Source organism: Amblyraja radiata, chromosome 18 (assembly GCF_010909765.2).
Source record: "Amblyraja radiata isolate CabotCenter1 chromosome 18, sAmbRad1.1.pri, whole genome shotgun sequence".
Lineage (NCBI taxonomy): Eukaryota > Metazoa > Chordata > Chondrichthyes > Rajiformes > Rajidae > Amblyraja > Amblyraja radiata.
The window spans coordinates 726,983-749,008 of NC_045973.1; the positions used below are offsets into that span (position 1 = coordinate 726,983).

At 45.4% G+C, this 22,026-nt stretch overlaps 1 protein-coding gene across 2 annotated transcripts in view; it reads left to right on the top strand.

Annotated features, from left to right (window-relative positions):
* cacna1d (calcium voltage-gated channel subunit alpha1 D) overlaps nt 1-22,026 on the top strand; it is a 352,130-nt gene that overhangs the window by 20,395 nt on the left and 309,709 nt on the right. The window contains exons 1-3 of one of the 2 annotated variants that reach the window (XM_033036546.1): nt 584-735; nt 1,447-1,759; nt 2,970-3,075. In XM_033036546.1, the coding sequence (XP_032892437.1) occupies nt 708-735; nt 1,447-1,759; nt 2,970-3,075 (447 nt within the window). In that variant the 5' untranslated portion in view covers nt 584-707. Of the gene's footprint in view, nt 1-583; nt 736-1,446; nt 1,760-2,969; nt 3,076-22,026 lie in introns of those variants that run through there. The other variant, XM_033036547.1, reaches the window with a different exon arrangement.

Genomic DNA, 22,026 nt, shown 5'->3' on the forward strand with positions numbered 1-22,026 from the left:
CCGATGGCGCTGCCGCCTCCTCCTCCCTCCCGCCCGCCCGTCAACACCCTCGCCCGCGCCTCGTGTACTGGTTCCCGCGCGCGCGTCGCCGGCTGTCCACTCCCCCGCGCGCGCGCCCGCCCGCCCAACCGCCAACCCGCGCTCGAGCCCCGTCCAGTCAGTGGGGGATAGCACGGGCAGGACGGGCCGAACTCCGGGGACAGGCGGACGGCCGGGCTCTGCGACACTGTGCCAGCGGGGTGGGGCCCGGGCGAGGGCAATGCCCGCGGGCGGGGTGAGGGAGGGGGTGGGGTTGGTTTCCGTGCCCGCGGGGAGCCGATGCTGGGCTGGGGCTGGAGATGGAGGGAGGCTGGGGTTGGGCTCGGCTCCAGGACGCGGCGATGCCCACGGGGAACGGGCGGGGTTGGGATCCATGTCCGTGGGGAGCCGGCCGGCGGGCGGGGTGTGGGTTCCGGGACGCGGCGAGGACACGGTTCCCGTGGGGAGCGGGCGGGGAGGGAGGGAGGGAGGGAGGGAGGGAGCCGCTAGCGGGCGGGCGGGCGGGGGCAGCCATGCCATCAGTCAGCTGAAGCGCAGCCGCCGCCCGCATGTCGGCTGTCGAGCGCAGGGAGGAGAGGGAGCCGCCGACACTGAGCAGCATGGGGGTCGGGGGATGAAGAGCACCTCGCTTACCGTCGTTTTGTTGATGCAATACTAAGACGGCGAGGATGTATGAATTAAGGGAACCATACGAAGGTAAATACCCTGGGGATTTAATGATAACAGTCGCACAATCAGGGATGCTCGAGCTGTAATGACTGATGTTTTAATTAATACATCTGACAATAGCCGAGCATTTTTGTTTTGATTCACGAAACACCCTCGTTACAAAGGTGTGATTATTTTGCATTAATATAATTTGGCTGAACAACGTTGCAAGAGTTTGGTAATGGTATAATATCTGACAGTAAACAATATTTTGATTTTTATAACTTTAAATATATAGATTGAATAATTACAACGTAAAACATTGTGTTGACCGGGGAAAACTCTGGTTGTGGAAATTGCAGACTTCAGTTAAATGAAGTAAAATGCAACCACTGAAGCATGCAGTGTGCCAGTTAATGTGGCAGAAAGATACATACGCAATCCTCTCTTTAAATAAATACACTTAATGTTTGTTGCAGATTGAAAGAGTGCATGAAAACCGACTGAATTTGTCTGGCAGTGTATTTGCAGCCTAGTAATATGCCAGCTGTCGTGGTTATTATTGCAGTTTTTGATGTGTTTCATTAACCTGACATTTTTTACACACTGATGGTTTCTCCGTTGTTTTTTCTCATGATTAAAAAAAATGATTCATTATATAATTTAAGAATTTTAAGTCCACCCTATCTCTTGGACAGTTCGCGTTTTAAAGATAAAATGTCTTTTCATTTCTGATTACATTCTTTTCAAAAATCACAGGAGTAAATTATGTCAGCAACAGACTCGCACTTCCTAGCGAGGGACCAGGTCTCGAGTCAAACTCCCCAGCGACAAGACCGACAGCGTTATCCTGGCAGGCTGCGATTGAAGCGGCCAGGCAAGCGAAAGCTGCCGCAACCATGAACTCTACCACGGAATCCAGCAGCGCAGAAGCCCAAAGAAAACGGCTGCAATTCGCCAAGAGCAAGAAGCAGCAAGGCAGCACCGTGAATAGCAGGCCGGCTCGTGCCCTCTTCTGCTTAAATCTCAACAATCCCATTAGAAGGGCCTGCATTAGTATAGTAGAATGGAAGTATCCTTTTCATCTACACAAGCACGCAAATGATGTGCACAAGGCTTCGCTATAACACCGTGAAATATTATTAGCTGCGTGTTTCAGTGTTTGATTGTGTTCCTGCAAGGTCATCGCAGTATTTGCATATTGCACGTAGAATACGAGCAAACATGGGATTTTATGCGCTCAATGATTGCAGAACCTCGGCAAACTACTTTAAAGAGGAATTCAACAAATCTCACAAGCCACGACAAATACTATAAAGCTTTGTCTAAAACGAGGAAATTCAATACAGATTGACTAAATCCAATAAAAATACCCGTATAATAACAGATATTTGTGGTATTTCTGTAGGGCCTAGTTACACCTGCACAAGAAATACTTACACCGACCTATTTATTTGAAGGTGACTTTAAACATACCACTGATGTTGTATCACTAAACTTTGCATTCATTTTCATTATAGATATGTCCAATTAATAACAAAATAAACGTTTTGACAAGCTTAATTCACATATATAATTAGCTAATACCCTATTTCCCAAAGTTGTAATGTATTGACTTCATGTATTAGTAGTCTGTCATTTAAAATTACTCTGCATTAAACAGTCAAATGCACTTGCAGGAGGGATAGTGGTGCTATACTTGAGTTGGTGTACTAACTGGAGGCTGGCAGAATAAACACTGCCTTCAAATCCCAATAAGGGAACTTTTGAATTTAAATTTGGTTAACCTGGCATTTAAAATAAAAGAACAGGTTGCCCTGGCAATGGTGACTGTGACACCACTGGGGGATTGTCTTGGGGAAATCTATCATCCTGGCCTGATCTGACCCATATGTGACTGTACACCCACAGCAAACTCAATTGACTGCTGAATGTCAGGGCCCTTTTGGACGGATAATAAACACCCCCCATAAGAAAAATAAATAAAATCTATATATATGCAGTTAAATAAAATGTAATTATCAGTTGAACATCAGAACTCTTTCAAAAGAAAGATCTTGAGTCCAGCATCAATTTTACTCTTCTGCTTTAATGATTGTGTTTAGTAGTACACAAATTTAAATGGACTGTAACATACTGTATTTTCAAAATAATGGTAAGGCTAATGGTGCTTGCTGATACTTTATAGCTACTTTTGGGATAGTTGGTATCGGCAGCAAATACATAATTTTAAAGAATAGTAGTTTTTTATTGAAAGATATATTCCTTAACCGGATATGCAGGCCATTTGATATCTTTATATTGATTGCTATTTTTGCCAACTGTGTGGCCTTAGCTGTTTACATACCTTTTCCAGAAGATGACTCAAATTCAACCAATCATGATCTGGTAAGTGTTGTCTAATTACTTCCGTCTACCTTTGTTAAATTGTTACTGAGAAGCAACACAAGGATCTCATTAATTTCATTCTTTAAAATAAGATTAATAACATTATCTAACATTCTTGAAATGGTGTTGCTACTTGTCTTTTTGGAATTGAAGACTGATTTATAAATTTGAACTATATATTTAGATGCACAAGTTAGCAACAAATGTTTAGGGTAAATTACTTTATTGACTTACTGAAAATTTGCGTGGTTTTTATATTGTGATTTTTCTGTGTACTGAAAAGGTTTTGTAAGTAAGAAGGACACGTAATATAAAGTTTAGCTGTTTCAACGGAATTGCAGATTTGTGCAATGAAGAATATTGATGCATATTCAATTCTTGCTGATGATGTCTATTTGCTGTTACTGTTTAATCTGTGTTTGGATTTGCAGTAAAATTATTGTGCTTCTGCTGAATAAGCTTTTGAGTTTGTTTATCCATTTCTTCCTGCACTTTTTTACATACTCCTTTGAACTGGATATTATATTCAGATTGTTTTGCTGTAAACTGAAAAATTAATTTCAATATTACTCGCATCCAATGGATTCTTTAGCATACAAATTAATTAACCAGTCCTCTTTGTAGAAGTAAAATCAAAGAAGGTAATAGTGGAGTGTGTTTTAAACAGGTGCATTCCTTCTGGTGAAGGTTCTCCCACAGTGCTGTTATAGAAGTTGCTCCAGGCTTTAGTCTGTGTCAAAGGATTGGAGATATAGTTCTAGGTGAGGTGGTGGGATTCCTGTACACCTGCTGTCCTTATCCTTCTTTATATTGAAGGCTGTGGATTTGAGAAGTGCTATCCAAATAACTTGGGTAAGTAACGATAGCTAATGCATGATAATGGTGCAAGGAATCATTTTTAAGGGTGCTTGATGTGCCAATTAATCAGGTTACTTTGTACTGGAATTGAACATTGTACAATCATCACCAAATATCCCTATTTTTGTCCTTATACTGGAGAAAGTTATATAAATGTTTGATAAATACATAAGGGGGAAAAGGGTAACTAGAAAGTGTGGGACCCCTCAGGAATCAAAGCAGCCACTTCTGTGTGGAGCCACAGGACTTGGGCAAGGTGCTAAGTATTTCTACTCTGTATTTACCGAGGAGAAAGACAGGAGGACGGAGGAACTTGGGGCAGTCAATTGAAATGTCTTGAGAACAGGTAGACAAATCTCCAAGGCCTGATCAGATATATCCGAGGACATTGTGGGAAACTAGAGAGGTAATTGCGGGAGCCCTGGTTGAAATTTACGAGTTGTCTGTAAATACAGGAGAGTTGCCAAAAGACTGCCTCTATTCAAGAAGGGCTGCAGGAAAAATGCTGGGAACTATAGCCCAGTGAGAACATCTGTAGTCGGAAAGTTACTAAAGAGTATTCTGAGGGATAGGATATACTGCCATTTAGATGGATAAGGGATGATTTGGGAAAGTCAGCATTGTTTTGTATGTGGGAGGTCGTGTCTCACAAATCTGATTGAATTTTTTGAAGACGTGCCCATAAAGGTCGATGAGGGCAGAGCTGTAGATGTTGTATACATGGATTTCAGTAAGGCATATGACGAGGTTCCGCATGGTAAGCTGCTCTGGAAGGTTAGATTGCTTGGCATCCAAGGAGAGATAGCTGAATGGATAGAAAATTGGCTTCATGGAAGGAAGCAGAGGGTGATGGTGGAAGGTTGCTTCTTGGACTGGAGGCCTGTGACTAGTGGTGTGCCTCAGGGTTTGGTGCTGGGCCCATTACTGTTTGTCATCTATATCAATGATTTAGATGAGAACAAACATGGCAAGATGAGCAAGTTTGCTGATGATACAAAAGTCAGTGGTTTTGCAGATAATGAATATGGTTGTGAAAAATTGCAGCAGGATCTTGATCAATTGGCCAGGTGAGCTGAGGAATGGTTGATGGCATTTAATACAGAGAGATGTGAGGTGTTGCATTTTGGGAAGTCTAACATGGGCAGGACCCACACAATGAATGGCAGGGCTCTTGTAGAGCAGAGGGATTTAGAAGTGCAGGTGTATGATTTCTTGAAGGTTGAATCACAGGTAGATAAGGCTAGATAAGGTCAAAAAGGCTTTTGGCACATTGGCCTTCATCAGTCAGAGTATTGAGTATATGTTGCAGTTGCACAAGATGTTGGTGAGGCCGCATTTAGAATATTGTGTTCAGTTCTGGGCACCATGTTATAAGAAATATGTTGTCAAGCTGGAAAGGGTGCAGAGAAGATTTAAATGGAGGATGCAGGATGTTGATGCCAGTGTCATGGTTATGGTGACACCATTAATGGATAAGTCATGGGACTCTCATAGCGGATGGTCACTGTCTGATACATGTTAACATGGGAGATTTAAAAGATGGCAATATCTTAGAAATGTTATGCACTGTTTAAATTGTACTCTCGTTTTCTAGTCCACTTTGCGCATAATTGACTTTAACTCTTGGGCGTGAGGATGTTACAATAAGTGCCTTGGAAGGCCGGGAATAACAAAAGGAAAGTCAATTGGCTAATTTTCTATGCATCTGATGGAAAATAGCTATCCAGCTGATAAAATGAGAATTGTTTGTACAAGAACCAGAAATACCAGCTCCTTCCTGTAAGGTATATTGTCCGATAGGATGGAAGTGGCATTGCATTTGAAATGAATGATTTTCTCGTGATCTTAAGCCTCCTCTCCTTAGCAAAGCTACAAACAATTATATGTAACTAATTTATTGCTGGCTTTCCTGTGATCTGGAATACAGAGCATTGATTTATTTGGGAAGCCGTAGAGGTTTGGGTGAGATAATAGCTCCGTTAGCAATGATTTTACCATGGTATAATTGCATTTTTAAACAGAGACCATGGCATTGGGCATTTTTTTGACAGTCGGGATTGCACAGCAAGCAAGGTTCCACTTTCATTTTTCTTTTACTTTCCCAGGTCATCCCACATTTCCTCAACAAGAAAAGTGTTACTTTGAGCTAACTGTTGGGAGATTATGAGAATTGTTCAGAAAACTTCAGTTATATATATCATCCCAAATCTCATCTCAGATTTGTTGAAACAGATTGATCAGGCAGGCTGAGTTCTATATGGTACCATGCTGTACTAATCAGGTGCATTATAAGTTCAAAGGTTCTAGGAGCAGAACTAGGCCATTCAGCCCATCAAGTCTACACCGCCATTCAACATGGCTGATCTATCTTTCCCTCTCAACCTCATTCTCTTGTCTTCCCCCCGTAACCCCCAACACCTTTACATTATGTGTTGATGCATCAAACTAGAAAGCCAGTCTGTGGTGATGTTCTTAAGTATTGGAATGAATATATATCATAACAAGTTCAGCAGTTTCAAAATACTCAAAGTGTGCAACTGGTAAAATGTTACGTATTAGGTCTGTTTGTAATAGGAATGTTTGCAAATATACTGAATAAGACCTCAGTAATTTACTTCTCAAAAGAAAATATGCAAGGGTCCAGACTATTTTATGACTTTGTAAATATTATTAAATCTATGACAATAGAAACTATGGTTACTTAGATGCTACACTTTTGTAATGTTTTAGAGTATGTTTCTGCAAGGGTAAAATACATTTCTGAGAAATATATTGGTCAAATCTTAAACTTAAAACGCTATATAAATATACCTGTTTATGATTTTCAAGTATTCACATAATTATGTTGTTCATTTGGTTAAATGTTGCGATTTCAAAAGCTTTCCATACAATACTAATATTTTGATGCAATGCACTATCATTTGTTATCTATCTCTCTCTATTATACAAAAACTCTCCCCTTTGTTCTTAACATTCTAAATGTCTGTGTGAGCCAGGGTTATGTTGGCTTTCTTTTCATCTCCTTAATTTGTATCTTCTTCCAAACGCTTGGTCACAGCCTTTCCATTTTCACACATGCTACTCACATTTTCTCAGCCGACAGGATACATATCTTCCTGTCGTATTTCAACATATTTAACAATTTATTCACCTTTTAAAAGCAGCTTCAAAATATTAAAGTTTTCAACGTTCTAATTTTGAAGAAAAAAATGCCGACTGATGTCACAATACATTCACACGCTCCGGGCGAGAGGGGCACTCCAGCATTCCAACCCGCTCGGCCCAGCTGGGATCCCTCGCTCTCTCCATCTCTACCCTCCCTCCCCTGACTCTACCCCCCCCCCTCTCTCTCTCTAGCCCCCTCCCTCTCTCTCTCTCTCTACCTCCCTCTCCCTCTCTACCCCCTCCCCCTCCAGCACTCCAACCCGCTCGGCCCCGCTGGAACCCGTTCGGCCTCGCACACTCGGCTCCGCACACACAAGGAGGGCTCCAAGCACTGGATTCGGGATGAGGGGCACATCGTGGAGAGTTACATCGGCTTCATTGAAAGTTACCGTGACCACTATGAGGGGAGTTTGAAGGGTTTGTCGGGGTGGTGAACAAGAACATGAGTGCCAAGTTCACCCGGCTGGTGGCCTCTGCTGAGCGGCTGCTGCCCCAGCTACCCTGGCCACAGCCCTTTGAGAAGGACCGATTCCTCAAGCCTAAATTCGCCTCCCTCGACGTGCTCACCTTCGCTGGCAACGGCAACCCAGCCGGCATCAATATCCCCAACTACGACGACATCCGTCAGACGGTAATGTCGCTCGGTAATGTGCTGGCAGTGGTCTACTACACCTGGAAGAAGAAACTCACCTTCCTGGAAGATCACGACAAGGACCGGTACATCAAGTGGAAAGGCACCTCCTTCGAAGTCCAGGTTGGCCTTCACGAGCTGCTGGATCACGGCAGCGGGAAGCTCTACATCCAGGACAGGGGCCTCCACTTCCGGCCCGCAGCAAGCTCTGCACAGGACGGAGCGCGTGTCCATTAGGCGTCAATTTGATTCTGGGAGGAGCGGCGGCCCGGAGCTGCTCTTAGTGTTGTTACCGGGTAGGTCCCTCGAATTGACAGAGCTGAGACATCACAGGGCTGCCATGAAGAAGAGTTCAATTGGGGGGGGGGGGGGTTGTTCAGCAGCGGCGTCAGAATGTGTCAACGACGCATTATAAAAAGCGACCGTTCCTCTCTGCCTCTCTCTCTGCCTCTGCCTCTCTCTCTGCCTCTGCCTCTCTCTCTGCCTCTCTCTCTCTCTGCCTCTCTCTCTCTCTGCCTCTCTCTCTCTGCCTCTCTCTCTCTGCCTCTCTCTCTCTCTGCCTCTCTCTCTCTCTGCCTCTCTCTCTCTCTGCCCTCTCTCCTCTCTGCCTCTCTCTCTCTCGTGCCTCTCTCTCTCTGCCTTCTCTCTCTCTCTGCCTCTCTCTCTGCTCTCTCTCTCTCTCTCTGCCTCTCTCTCTCTCTCTCTGCCTCTCTCCTGCCGTCTCTCTCTCCTTGCCTCTCTCTCTCTCTGCCTCTCTCTCTCTCTGCCTCTCTCTCTCTCTGCCTCTCTATCTCTCTGTCTCTATCTCGCTCTCTCTCTCCTCCTCACTCTCTCGCAATCTCTCTACTGCCTCTCTCCTCTGCCTCCTCTCTCATATGCCTCATCTGCGCGCTACACTCATCTCCTGGAGAGCGAGCGCGAGCGAAGAGCGGAGCCGAAAGAAGACAGGAAAGGAGGGAAGAGAGAGCGCTGCGAAGAGACGAGAGTAAGAATAGGAAGGAGAGAGAGAGAGAGAGAGAGAGAGAGAGAAGAGGAGAACAGAGAGAACGAGAAGAGAAATATAGAGAGAGCAAGAGAGAGAAAAAAGAAAAGACAGAGAAAGTCTAAAAGACGAGTTCGCGAAAAAGGAACTCTTAATCAGAGTCAAATCGACTAATAGAGATCAAGGCTAGTCCTCTAGAGGCCAACGCAACCCTCAGAACACTCCCCACCAACCCAGCCCTCCACCTCTCCCTTTGCCTCGGAGATCTTGAACGTCTACCCTCCATCTGAAAGCCCCCATCCAGCCACTGCCCGCTCCCCCCCACTCCCATCTCGCCCCTCCCCCTCCACCTCCCCTCCCTCCTCTCTCCCCCCTCCTTACCCACCCCCTCCCCTCTCCTCCCTCTCCTCCCCCTACCTCTAACCCTCCCCTCCCCCCCCTCTCTACCAATTCCCCCTCCCTCTCTACCCCCCTCTCTGCCCCCCCTCACTCTCTCTCTGCCCCTCTTTCTGCCTCCAGGTCTCTACCCCAATCCATCTCTGCCCCTCTCCATTTCCTTCCACCCTCCCTCTCTACCCCCTCCCCTCCCTCTCTACCTCCCTCTCTACCTCCCCCTCTACCTCCCCCTCTACCTCCCCCTCTACCTCCCCCTCTACCCCCTCTCTACCCCCTCCCTTTCTACCCCCTCCCTCTCTACCCAGCCCCCTCCCCTTCCTACTGAATTAGGCCAAAACGGTACACAATAGCGCTATATTTGGACCACCTTACGCACCGTTGTCCTGTGGTGTATTTTATCAAAGTTTTATCCAGATTGATGTTATATTTTACAAGTTATTCACATTTTTTACTTTACAAAATCCAGTTTGAGAAAGAATCACTTGAACTTGCAGTGGCAGTTAGCAGCTATGATGTCACAATGGGATCTAATTTACATAAACTGCCCATGAGCAGTGCTCTACTGACAATTACATCACAAGGGGATAACATTTACATAAACTGCCCATCAACAGTGCCCACCCAGTGCAATTAGAGATGTGTTACATTGTTGTAAGGGGGGGGGGGGGGGGGGGGGGGGGGAAGGAGAAATGTTATTTAAATATTGTGTTTAATTGGGGAGTGCGATAGGGGAGAGGTGAGAAGTGGGGGAGCAGGGAGATAGTGGGAGAGGAGGGGGTAGGGAAGGGAGAGGGGTTATGGAGGGAGGGAGTGTCTGTGGGTAGGGAGTGACTGAGGGTAGGGGAAAGGAGAGGGGGAAGAGATGAGAGGGAGTGGAGGAGGAGAAGGGAGAGAAGAGGGAGGGTGAGGAGGGAGAGAAGAGGGAGTGTTGGGGATGAGGGGATATGAGCCGTACCTCCGCAGTTGGGGGCTATGGGTGAGTGGTAGAATATTGCGTTGGGGGAATGGGTGAATGGCGGAAACGGGTTGCATTGGGGGAACAGGTGAGTGTTGCAATATTGCGTTGGGGGAATGGGGCCCAATGGGTCCCACTTGGTCTATAATTTTATAAATATCAAGTCATTTTGCAAATCGCATCAGTTGTGTTGTGATTTGAGGTCATTATTATCAGAATTTTTTTTAGAGAGGGAATAAGGTATTTATACCAAATAACAGCACGTGGATTGCAATATTCTAAATGTATGCTACTGTATCATTTAAATTTGCATTATAAAATAATTGGTGTGAAAAATTGTCAATTAATTGAAGATTTTGAGTTCAGTTGGAAGATTCTTGGTGCCTCGTCAAGTTCTATAAAGCACTAGACCAAGTGGTGAGGAAATATTATATAATAGAACCGCTTGGTTAGTGACTTTTATATAAGCTAGGTAATTTGCAAAAGAAAAGCTTAAGGTTTTCATAAACATATATCTCCTAACAAAATAAAGTACAATGAAACATACACACAGGGAAAGATGAATCAAAACATAGAAACCTGAATCTGAACCTGCTTAGCTTAGTTTATTGCTTTGAGGCAATTATAACACTGGAGGAAATTGTATTTGATATGACTTTGTGTTGAAGAATGGATAGCTGAATAGGGGGCTCTTCTTAGGCCAGAGGTCATCTGCTCTTTCTCTATGGCACATTCTTGAGCTGTGAGGGTTATGCTGAGTTTGAGACAGAATTCAAGGCTGAGAGATAATAGACCCTGTAGTTAGCCTTGGCTATGTTAAATTATAATGAGATTTAGATAAGGGGTAGGATGTATATGAAGGGGAGTAGTTGCTTGGAGAGGAAGAGAATTGGATTGATGGATATGTTTATAGAAAGTCGAAGAAGAAGATATAATTCTGATGTAATGGTCTGAAGGTGTATCCTGGCACCAAACACTTATTAATTAAGTTGACAGATTTACGACCCATGTATGCTTGGGTTGGGAGGTGTGTGTGGGTTTTGAACTTAGAAACTGTAAATTTGGCAAACTAATATAATTAACTAGACCAAGTGCAGACCCGTTGGGTCTGTTCCCCCAACGTGCGGTTGTGGGGGGGGGGAGGCGGTATGCAGCATCACACACTAACTACCCCCCCCCCCTCCCGCACTCACGCTAGAGGAGGGGGGAGAGAGGGGGGGGGGGGGAGTGGGGAGGGGGGAGAGGGGGGGGGGAGTGAGGGGGCGGGGGAGAGAGGGAGTGCTGAGAGGGGAGTGAGATGAGGGGCGGGGGAGAGGTGGGGAGCAGGTAGGGGTGTGTGGAGGGGAGGGGGGTTTAGGGGAGGGACGGTTGGGGAGGGGATGGAGGGGGTAGGAGAGGGGGGAGGGGAGGGGGGAGAGGAGAGGGAGGGGAGGGAGTGGGGGAGAGGAGAGGGAGGGGGGGAGGGGAGAGGAGAGGAGAAGGGGGTAGGAGAGGAGAGGGGGGTAGGAGAGGAGGGGGAAAGAGGAGAGGGGGGGAAAGAGGAGAGGGGGAAAGAGGAGAGGGGGGGAAAGAGGAGAGGGGGAGGAGAGGGGGGGGAAAGAGGAGAGGGGGGGAGAGGAGAGGGGGGAGGAGAGGGGGGGGAGAGGAGAGAGGGGGGGAGAGGAGAGAGGGGGGGAGAGGAGAGGGAGGGTGGGGGAGAGGAGAGGGAGGGGGGGAGAGGAGATGGAGGAGGGGGGGGGGGGGGGGGAGGGGGGAGGGAGGGGGGGGGGGGGGGGGGGGGAGAGGAGAGGGAGGGGGGGGGGGGAGAGAGTGCCTTTACACTTCAACCCAAACCCAAACAACCATTTGCAGGCAGTGCTTTTTTACCTCTAACCATATTTTCATTTTCAAACCAAATTAAGGGTATTCACAGTGCTGTTGACATTTGTCAGTGTCATTCAAAGCTCTGATTGAGGCACACCACTTGCAGAGACTGATTGAGGCACACCACTTGCAGAGACTGATTGAGGCACACCATTTCCTGGTTTTATAGCCCCCTCCCCCTCCCTCCAGCAGAGGCAACAGAGAGAATGGGGAATGTTGTAAAAACATTAATATCTCTGTCAATTTTCATCGACGGGAAAAATCCTCGGCACACATGCGGCGGAGGGGGGCTCTGAGCGAGGTGGCCAAAAATGACGGCCGTAGGTGGCGGCGTACTCTCGAAAACCACAGCACAGAAAGCCAAAACCGGTCAAGAACAGAGTTTTAGTAATATAGATGTTGTAAATACATAGGTAATAGTATTGTAAACTGTGTAAAATTGTAGTGAAACAATTTATGAAATGTATTGTCTTAGTAGGAATGTAAACATTAGACTTTGTTTAGATTTTTAGAAATATCTTTCTTCTTGGCATGGAAAGTGTGTATGACTTGTGTGATCATTGTATTACATATGTATCTTATATTTTGAGGAGTGGTCATTGATAATTGAGCCTACTGGGGTTTTGCTGTGTTGAAATAAAATAATTCTAAGCAAAGTTATACCACAGGCAAACGAAGGTTGTGAGGCCAGGAAAGGGGGATCTTGTGACTGATGTTGTAAATCACCAGAAGGACTCAAATGATTGGTTACTAGCTTGTCATACCCTCTATATCTGAAATGTCTAATATCTATATAAATGCCATGAGTTCTATCAAAATTACTCTTCTCTGGACCCGCCCAAGAATCGATTTCAACAGCTACAAGCGTTTGAGTCAAGTTGACTTTAGAATGACAAAAGAACTCGGTTTAACAGTGAGACCCGTTGCGGCGGCGGGGAGGTGGCCTGTGGCGTCAAACACACACTAACCACCCCCCACACATACACTAACTACTCCCCCGCGCACACACACACACACACACACACACACACATTACCCACCCCCCTTGATATATTAATATTATTCATTGGCTCCTTTTACCCTAATCCCTGTCCTATCCACTGACGCATAGCACCCAACTCACAGGCGCGTCTAGAGAGCGAGGGGTGGTAGAGAGTACGGGCAGAGAGAGAGAGGGGGCAGAGACAGAGAGAGGGGGGCAGAGAGAGAGGGGCAGAGAGAGAGAGTGAGGGAGGGGGGAGAGACGGAGGGAGAGAAGGGGGGGAAGGGAGGGGGTGGGGGGGAAGGGAGAGGGTGGGGAGTGGGGGGGAAGAGAGGTGGGGGGACAGGGGGGAGGGGTGGAGGGAGGGGGGAGAGAGCGGGAGAGGGGGGGAGGCCCGGGCCGAGGGGGAGAGAGAGGGGGGGGGGGAGAGAGAGGGCAGGAGGAGAGGGGGGAGGGATGGAGGGGGAGAGAGGGGAGAGGGAGAGACACGAGCCGAGGCGCGAGCGAGTGTCGACCAGAGGAGCGCCGGTTGGGCCGAAACAGTTGTCAGCTAAGATCTTTGGTTGGCAAGCTCTTGGGGAGGGGGGCGGAAGCTCGCAGGGTTGGGCGGCAGGTCGCGGGGGGAGGGGAGGGCGGCAGGTCGCAGGGTTGGGCGGCAGGTCGTGGTGAGGGGGGGGGGGCGGCAGCTCGCAGGGGCATCTCGCTGGTGGGGGGGGGGGGGGCGTCAGCTCACAGCCGCAGGCGCTGCACTCAGAGCCATTGTGATGTCATTAGCCAAAGCCGCTGGGTTTTTATTTTCAAAGACATTTCAGATTCTTGAACATTTTTATTAATAACCGAAGAAATAATGCACAAAATTTTCAGGTAAGCCGATTTTTGACTCCAGGGGGTAAATCTCTACCGCAATACTTTTTTTCAGTTTGGATTTGTAATACAATTCAGGAGTGGAATATTCGCACCACTTCTTCAGGAAAATCAATTCATCACTTTGTAAGCACTTGTGCAAACCCTGCTGTTGCTGAATTGCTTTTTGATGACCTTCTCATGGCCCAAAGAATATTTTGTTTTGAAAATGATTTTTAATGATTACAAACCTGGGAAAGATGGAATTCAAACAGGAAATGCTGTGAATACTCTGCAGATTGTGCATTATTGTGTCAAGAAAGAATGTTTCAGGTCAATAGCTCTTCATCAGAACTGGATTAGTGAGAAAACAAGTGTAATTTAAGTTGCAGAGATGGGAGGGGTGGAGAGAAGTATATAGCAACATCTGACCTAAGTTGTTCTGGAGTTACAACATGCAGTTGAATGTGTTCACTTTGCAAATGTAAAGTTGGCTTTTGTAACAACAGTGGCTTTTTAAAAATCACATCAAATGTCTCCAATTTGACTGTCAAGTGATGTTAACTGACTCACGTTTACTGCAGCTGGTGTTTCCTCAGTCTAGCTGCTGAGGGTGGGGAGGAAAGGGGTTTAAAGAGACAATTTCTACTGAACTCTTTCTTGCCCCCCACCTCAACTAAAAATAATTAAGATAAAACAGTTAATTAAAACGTAAAAATACTGCTGGAGTTCTTTGAGGAAGTTAATAGCCGAAAGACAGGGGAGGCTGTAGATGTTGTTTACCTAGATTTTCAGAAGGCCTTCGACAAGGTGCCTTTCGTTAGGCTGCTAGGGATGATGAGAGCCCATGGTATTGAAGGGAAGATACTAGCATGGATAGCGAGTTGGCTGGATGGCAGAAGGCAAACAGTTGCAATAAAGGGCGCTTTTTCAGGTTGGCTGCCAGTGAAAAGTGAAGTTCCGCATGGGTCGGTGATGGGGCCGCTTCTCTTCATGTTGTATATTAACGATTTGGACAAAGGGATTGAAGACTTTGTGGCCAAGTTTGCAGATGATGAAGGGCTAAGATAGGTGAAGGGGTAGGCAGTGTAGAGGAAGCAAGGACTCTGCAGCAGGACTTGGATAGTTTAGGAGAGTGGGCAGAAAAGTCGCAGCTGATATTTAGTATAGCAAAGTGGGGAGTCATGCATTTTGGTAATAAGAATAAAGGCGTAGTTTATTTTCTAAATGGAGAGAGAATCCAGAAATTGGAGGTGCAAAGTGATTTGGGAGTGCTGGTGCAGGTCTCCCAAAAAGTTAATTTGCAAGTTGAATCGGTAGTAAGGAATTGATATTGAGGGCGCCATATGATGGCAGCCTCTGCCTACAGTCTGTCTGTTTTTCCATCTTTATTTTAATTTTTAGTCTGTTTAAAAAGTATGTGTTGCAGTTTCCGAGTATTTTTACCGTTTCCCAGTCACTTCCTGGCGAGGATGCGACTATTCTCTGAGTCGTGTCCTCGCCCCCCCTCCCCGCGGCCTACCAACTGGATTGGCACGACATTTCCTGCCGGAGACCGACCAGAGCCTCAGCTGCGGCGCAGCACCGGATTCACCGCAGAGTGGGCGATTCCTTACCTGGATCGCCGTTTGAAGCTCCGGAGTGTTGGGCCTGCTGCTTCAACATCGCGGAACTGTGGTTTGCGGAGCTCCCAGCCGCGGGCGGCGCTGACTTCAACATCGCGGAGTCCTGTGATCCCTTTGCCGAGGGCCGCCAGCGTGAATCTCCGCCCAACTCGGCCTGTGGACTTCGGGAGTCACAGTAAGAAGCGACCGATTTGGAAGTCCAAGCCGCTGAGGGTGTTCTTCCGTTTCGACATCAGAGTTCCATCATCCCGGCGAGAGGGCCTGAACATCTGCAGGGGGCTCGGGAGGCCCCGAACACGGGTGAACATCAAAGAACATCAAAGAGGAGGATTGAACTTTGGTGCCTTCCCTCACAGTGGGAAACTTTGATTCCGCTGTGTGGGGATGTTTATGTTAAAGACTATCGTGTTCTGTGTTCCTTTATTATTCGTATGACTGTATGGTGACCCCAAATTTCACTGTACCAATTGGAGCAAGTGACAATAAATGTCTCTTGAATCTTGAATATCAAGAGGACTGGAATGAAAAACAGAGATGTAATGCTGAGGCTTTATTAGGTGTTGGTCAGGCCCCATTTGGAGCATTGTGAGCAAATTTAGGTACCATACCTGAGGAAGGATGTGCTGACTGGAGAAGGTCCAGAGGAGGTTTACAAGAATGATTCCAGGAATGAGTGGGTTAGAATATGATGAGCGTTTGACAGCACTGAGCCTCTACTCGCTGGAGTTTAGAAGGTTGAGCGGGGACTTCATTGAAACTTACAGAATACTGAAAGGCATAGAGATAGTGGATGTGGAGAGATTATTTCCACTGGTGGGAGAGTCTTGGACCAGAGGTCATAGCCTCAGAATTAAAAGGGGGCTCTTTTAAAAAGGTGTTGAGGAGGAACTTCTTTAGTCAGAGGGTAGTTAATGTATGGATCTCATTGCTACAGAGGGCTGTGGAGGCCAAGTCAGTGGACATTTTTAAGGCAGAGATAGCCAAGTTCTTGATTAGAACGGGTGTCAAGGGTTATGGGGAGAAGGGAGGAAAATGGGATTCGGTGGCAGAGATCAGCCATGATTGAATGGTGGAGTAGACTTGATGGGCCAAATGGCCTAATTCTACTCCCTTAATTTGTAAAATCTGGAATTATATCATGGTGGATTATTAGCCTTATCAGCACACTTGCAATCATTTGTAAAGTGATATGATACAGTATATCAAATGGCATAGAAACATAGAAAATAGGTGCAGAAGTAGGTCATTCGGCCCTTCGAGCCTGCACTGCCATTCAATATGATCATGGCTGATCATCCAACTCAGTATCCTGTACCTGCCTTCTCTCCATACCCCCTGATCCCTTTAGCCACAAGGGCCACATCTAACTCCCTCTTAGATATAGCCAATGAACTGGCCTCAACTACCTTCTGTGGCAGAGAGTTCCAGAGATTTACCACTCTCTGTGTGAAAAATGTTTTTCTCATCACGGTCCTAAAGGATTTCCCCTTTATCCTTAAACTGTGACCCCTTGTCCTGGACTTCCCCAACATCGGGAACAATCTTCCTGCATCTAGCCTGTCCAACCCCTTAAGAATTTTGTAAGTTTCTATAAGATCCCCACTCAATCTACTAAATTCTAGCGAGTACAAGCCGAGTCTATCCAGTCTTTCTTCATATGGAAGCCCTGACATCCCAGGAATCAGTCTGGTGAACCTTCTCTGTACTCCCTCTATGGCAAGAATGTCTTTCCTCAGATTTGGAGACCAAAACTGTACACAATACTCCAGGTGTGGTCTCACCAATACCCTGTACAACTGCAGTAGAACCTCCCTGCTCCTATACTCAAATCCTTTTGCTATGAATGCTAACATACCATTCGCTTTCTTCACTGCCTGCTGCACCTGCATTCCTACTTTCAATGACTGGTGTACCATGACACCCAGGTCTCGTTGCATCTCCCCTTTTCCTAATCGGCCACCATTTAGATAATAGTCTATTTTCCTGTTTTTGCCACCAAAGTGGATAACCTCACATTTATCCACATTATACTGCATCTGCCATGCATTTGCCCACTCACCCAGCCTATCTAAGTCACCTTGCAGCCTCCTAGCATCCTCCTCACAGCTAACATTGCCACAGCTTCGTGTCATCCGCAAACTTGGAGATGTTGCATTCAATTCCCTCATCCAAATCATTAATATATATTGTAAATAGCTGGGGTGTCAGCACTGAGCCTAGCGGTACCCCACTAGTCACTGCCTGCCATTCTGAAAAGGACCCGTTTACTCCAACTCTTTGCTTCCTGTTTGCCAGCCAGTTCTCTATCCACATCAATACTGAACCCCCCAATACCGTGTGCTTTAAGTTTGTATACTAATCTCTTATGTGGCATCTACTCTCCATCATTGTAAGTACTGGTGCTCAGTTTAGGTTTCTATAGGATCAATTGGATGCAGAACTTATCACAATTCTAGTTTAGACATGGGATAATAACAACATTGATAAATTCATTTGAACAGATTCTTGGATAAGAAAGGTTTAGTGCGATATGGGCCTTGCATTGGCAGGTGGAACTAGTGTCGATGGTGCATTTTGGTCGGCATGGACGAGTTGGGCCGAAGGGCCTGTTCCAATGCTTATGACACTATGACATCTGTGTGAGATTATAGATGGGAAAAGCATCAGGCTTTGTTTTGAAATGAATAAGAGACTTGAAAATTAGCTTTATCTGAAAAAATAGCTAATTTGAAATTTAACTATAATATTTAGGTTAATATGTTGAGATATTCCACTCCATAGAAGTCTTGAACCAACAAATGAAATGTTAAATCTTTGAAAAATTAAATCTGTACAATATTTAATCTTAATTAAGGTGCACAACACACGTTAATGCAACTAACCTGCAGAAGAATCAAACATTTCAGTTGTGACAGGAAATACATGTACATTAAGAGTGGGTTTATTGGAGAATTGTGATGCTGCTCAGCCTGCAGAAGATATTTTATATGCTCCATTTTTTCTAATGTTATGGCCATTTAGTGAATCTTTGCTAAGAACATAGTGGAGAGAGCAGAATGCAGGTTTAAAGGTTTATTTCTGTTTTGTTGGAATAAAAAACTACAATAGCATGCATTATAAGACAGTTTTATACATTGAACCATTAAGGAACAGAATCTTGTTTATCAACCAAATTTTAGACAGAGTACAACAAGCTTTGGGCCAGATTTAGCTCGCCATTAGTAGTTTGGTTTAGAACTTCAGGTAACCGTTGTCGACGGTTTAGCATGTGTTGGCCTTCCATGCACATACTGTTAAATGTGGAAATTCAAGAAGATGGAGGTCAGATGCTGGCATATTTAAGCTGCTCCTCTTCCACTGTTTCATTATTGATACTAGCACTGGAGCAAAAGGCAGGCTGAAGATAGCAGCTAGGTGCATTTCACATCAAGTGTACATCAAGGGGCTGGTTGGCCTCCTGTACATTGGAGAGCACCTGCACTCAGTCTGCAAAGGTAATCCTGAGCATCCAGTTGCATGATACTTTGTAAATCGCATTCCTTTTGAAACTGATCTATCAGTGGCCTCCTCCACTGCCACAGCAATGCCCAATATAAACTAGAGAAACAATGTCAGGGCTCTCACTTAACTTTTTTTCCCTGTTACCAGCCGGGTAACCTAGGCAGCTTTTTATGTTGCCAGATGACAGTTTAGGTGGTCATTTAAGACGGCTTGCATGACGCCTGCGATAATGTGCTCGGACGAAGTGCGTAGTTACCAGTCGGAATTATGCTCAATGAAGCATTCACATATTATTTCTGTTTCAAATAAAGTCTCAAACTAAACATATTCACCAATCAAGACATGATATATCCCACAATGACATGCAGCAAAATTATAATACAGTATCTCAACTCTTTTTACGGGTGGCAATGAATGCAATTTCTATTATTTCTCTCCACTTACAAACAAAAATGTGGTTGGATTATTCAGCGTATGATCAACCTGTGTCAATAAACCCTGGACCATGGTAACATTTATGCTTAACCATGCATACTACAGATTGATGCAAGCATGTTTTCTGTGAAGGACCGAAAATGATCATGACATGGCCATAGCATGGGTCATTATTGCTATTGGTACATAAACAATCTCGCTTCCCACAAAATTTGTCCACAACAAAATATACAGATTGCAAGGAAATTTCTAAAGGCATTTTATGATAATAGCTATTAAAACCAACTATACCCATCTGACAGGTCAAACATTACACGAACTGACAAGAGATGGCCAAAGGACATAACTGCAGCAAATGTTCTTTTGGCAATATGTTTAAAGGTGTCAAAACGCCACATTACCGGACATTCAGATTAGATGTATGTGTTGTGAATAGCAATGAAGATACCCAGTTTGTATGCACCCGATTAAAAAAATAATTGATAAATGCTGTTTCCATAATTCCCACTTCAGAATTAACGTTAAAATTTCAACTGAAATATCTCCTGACCAAATTGGTGATGTATATGACCGACTGTAGAAGTAAAACCTGGATAAATCCAACGTATAGTTGTGAAGGTAGACAAAAGTTCTGGAGAAACTCAGCGGGTGCGGCAGCATCTATGGAGCGAAGGAAATAGGCAACGTTTCGGGCCGAAACCCTTCTTCAGACGTATAGTTGTGAATGTTGCTCATTAAATAACTACAGTACTGATACTCCATATTAAGAGCATGATTTGCCGTTAAAATGAATTCTGTAATAACCTGTCAAAGTAGCAGTGACGATCGAACACTGCGGTTTTTCAATGTTTCACGTGTTCACAATTTAATTAATCCATCTTTATGGATTAAAACAAATAATAACATTGGGAATTAAAACACATTTTATTGCATTCCGTTATCAAACATAGTCACACTGCAGATAGTCGCTCTGAAGACATTTCCAGCACAGTAGGGTCTGGGGGGGGGGGGGGGGGGGGGAAGGCAATCGGTGCAGGAAGGATGGATTGAGGCAGGGGAATTAGTGCGTGTTGGTTGGAGTAGGTAAAATTGTGAGGTGCGGTGCAGGTGCTTCAGATGGCGGAAGGGGGTCTCCCCCATCCTCTCTCCCTCCTCCCGGCCTCGCCGTGCGGGAGAGTTTGTTTTGAAAGCGGTTATCGCCGTTGGCGGAGTGGCACGCAGCGCCCGCTATGAGGGGGACGGGGTGCGGGAGGATGAGAAGGAGGTGGAGCCGCCATCGCCGACCCGAAATGTCACTTTTCCTTTTTTCCAGAGATGCTGCCTGACCCACTGAGTTACACCAGTTTTTTGTGTCTATCTTCGGTATAAACCAGTATCTGCAGTATCAGGCGGGACAAAATGACACGGCTTTTAGGTTGCCCGGCGGGACTTTAGGTGGCCACTGGCAACCGGGTAACTGTTAATTTTGAGACCTGAATGACTTGTTTCTGCCTGAACATTGAACTTTCCAACATCAGTAAAACTGCTCTCAATGTTTTTTCATTATCCATAACTAATATCCATTCTTAGCTTGTATCTCTATAATGTCCACTTTAGAGTTAGTACTTGGGCTCGTTGTCACTTGATCGATCTTAACCAATCTCTATGCAATCTTTTGTCCTACACTTTACTCCTTCCCCCAGCTCTGTTTTGCAAAATAGTAACCCATTCACTCTCTTCTCAGTTCTGAGGAAGAGATGAAGACCGGATAATAGCAATTGTTTTTTCTTTCCACAGATGTTGTTTGACTGGCTGAATTCTTCCAAAAATGTCTTCTTTAATTTGTTTCCAGCATTTGTTTCCAGCCTGTTATTTACCTGTACCTGCCTTAGTTATTTCTCCTCATCTTGTCCTCATCCCTTGTCTTTGTTCTCTCGGGTACATCTGCCGCGCACTGCTTCAGGAGGCAGTAAGACAATTGCAAGCCTCTGAGATATTGAGATATAGTTCTTGTTGAATACAGCTACAACACAAGACATCACAGAAAATTGCCCAGCAATGCCTTGTTCAGAAAAGGCAGGACAAATCCAGTCTGGCTAATTATCACCAAATGAATCTACTGTCAATCAACAGCAAAGTGATGGAAGTTCTCGTCATCAACGCTATTAACTGCCACTCGCTCATCAACAGTAATGGCTACAATGTGCTAGTCGCAGGTTATGTCAGTACCATTCAGTTCCAGACGTCACCGCAGCCTTGGTACAAACTTGGATCAAAGAGCCCAACTCTCAGGTGAGAGTGGCTATCTGAGTGTGTGGCAAAAGAGGGCCTTGGTAAAACTGAAGTCAAAGGGAAAACACGCCATGTTTGGAACCAAACCTTGCACAAAGGAAGGTGTTTATAATTTTGTTTATTTATTGTCACGTGTATAGAGACAAATGGAAAAGCTTGTTCTGCATGCAATAGAATCTCTTCTGGAATAGCACGCCGAAAGTCTCCATGTAAGAAATTAATGATCCCAATCCCAGGGAACAACTGCAAGAATTCTTCCATCTTTAGAAGTTTTGTCAATCATCTGCTTGCCATCAAAAGATTAGTGTGGGAATGTTTGCTGATGATGGCATAATGTTCATTTCCATTTTCCAATTGTTCCCAAATCAAGCAACTATGCCGCATGCAAGAAGAGTCAGACAACATTCGGGCATGGGCTGATGTGGGATGTAATTTCCTCTTGCA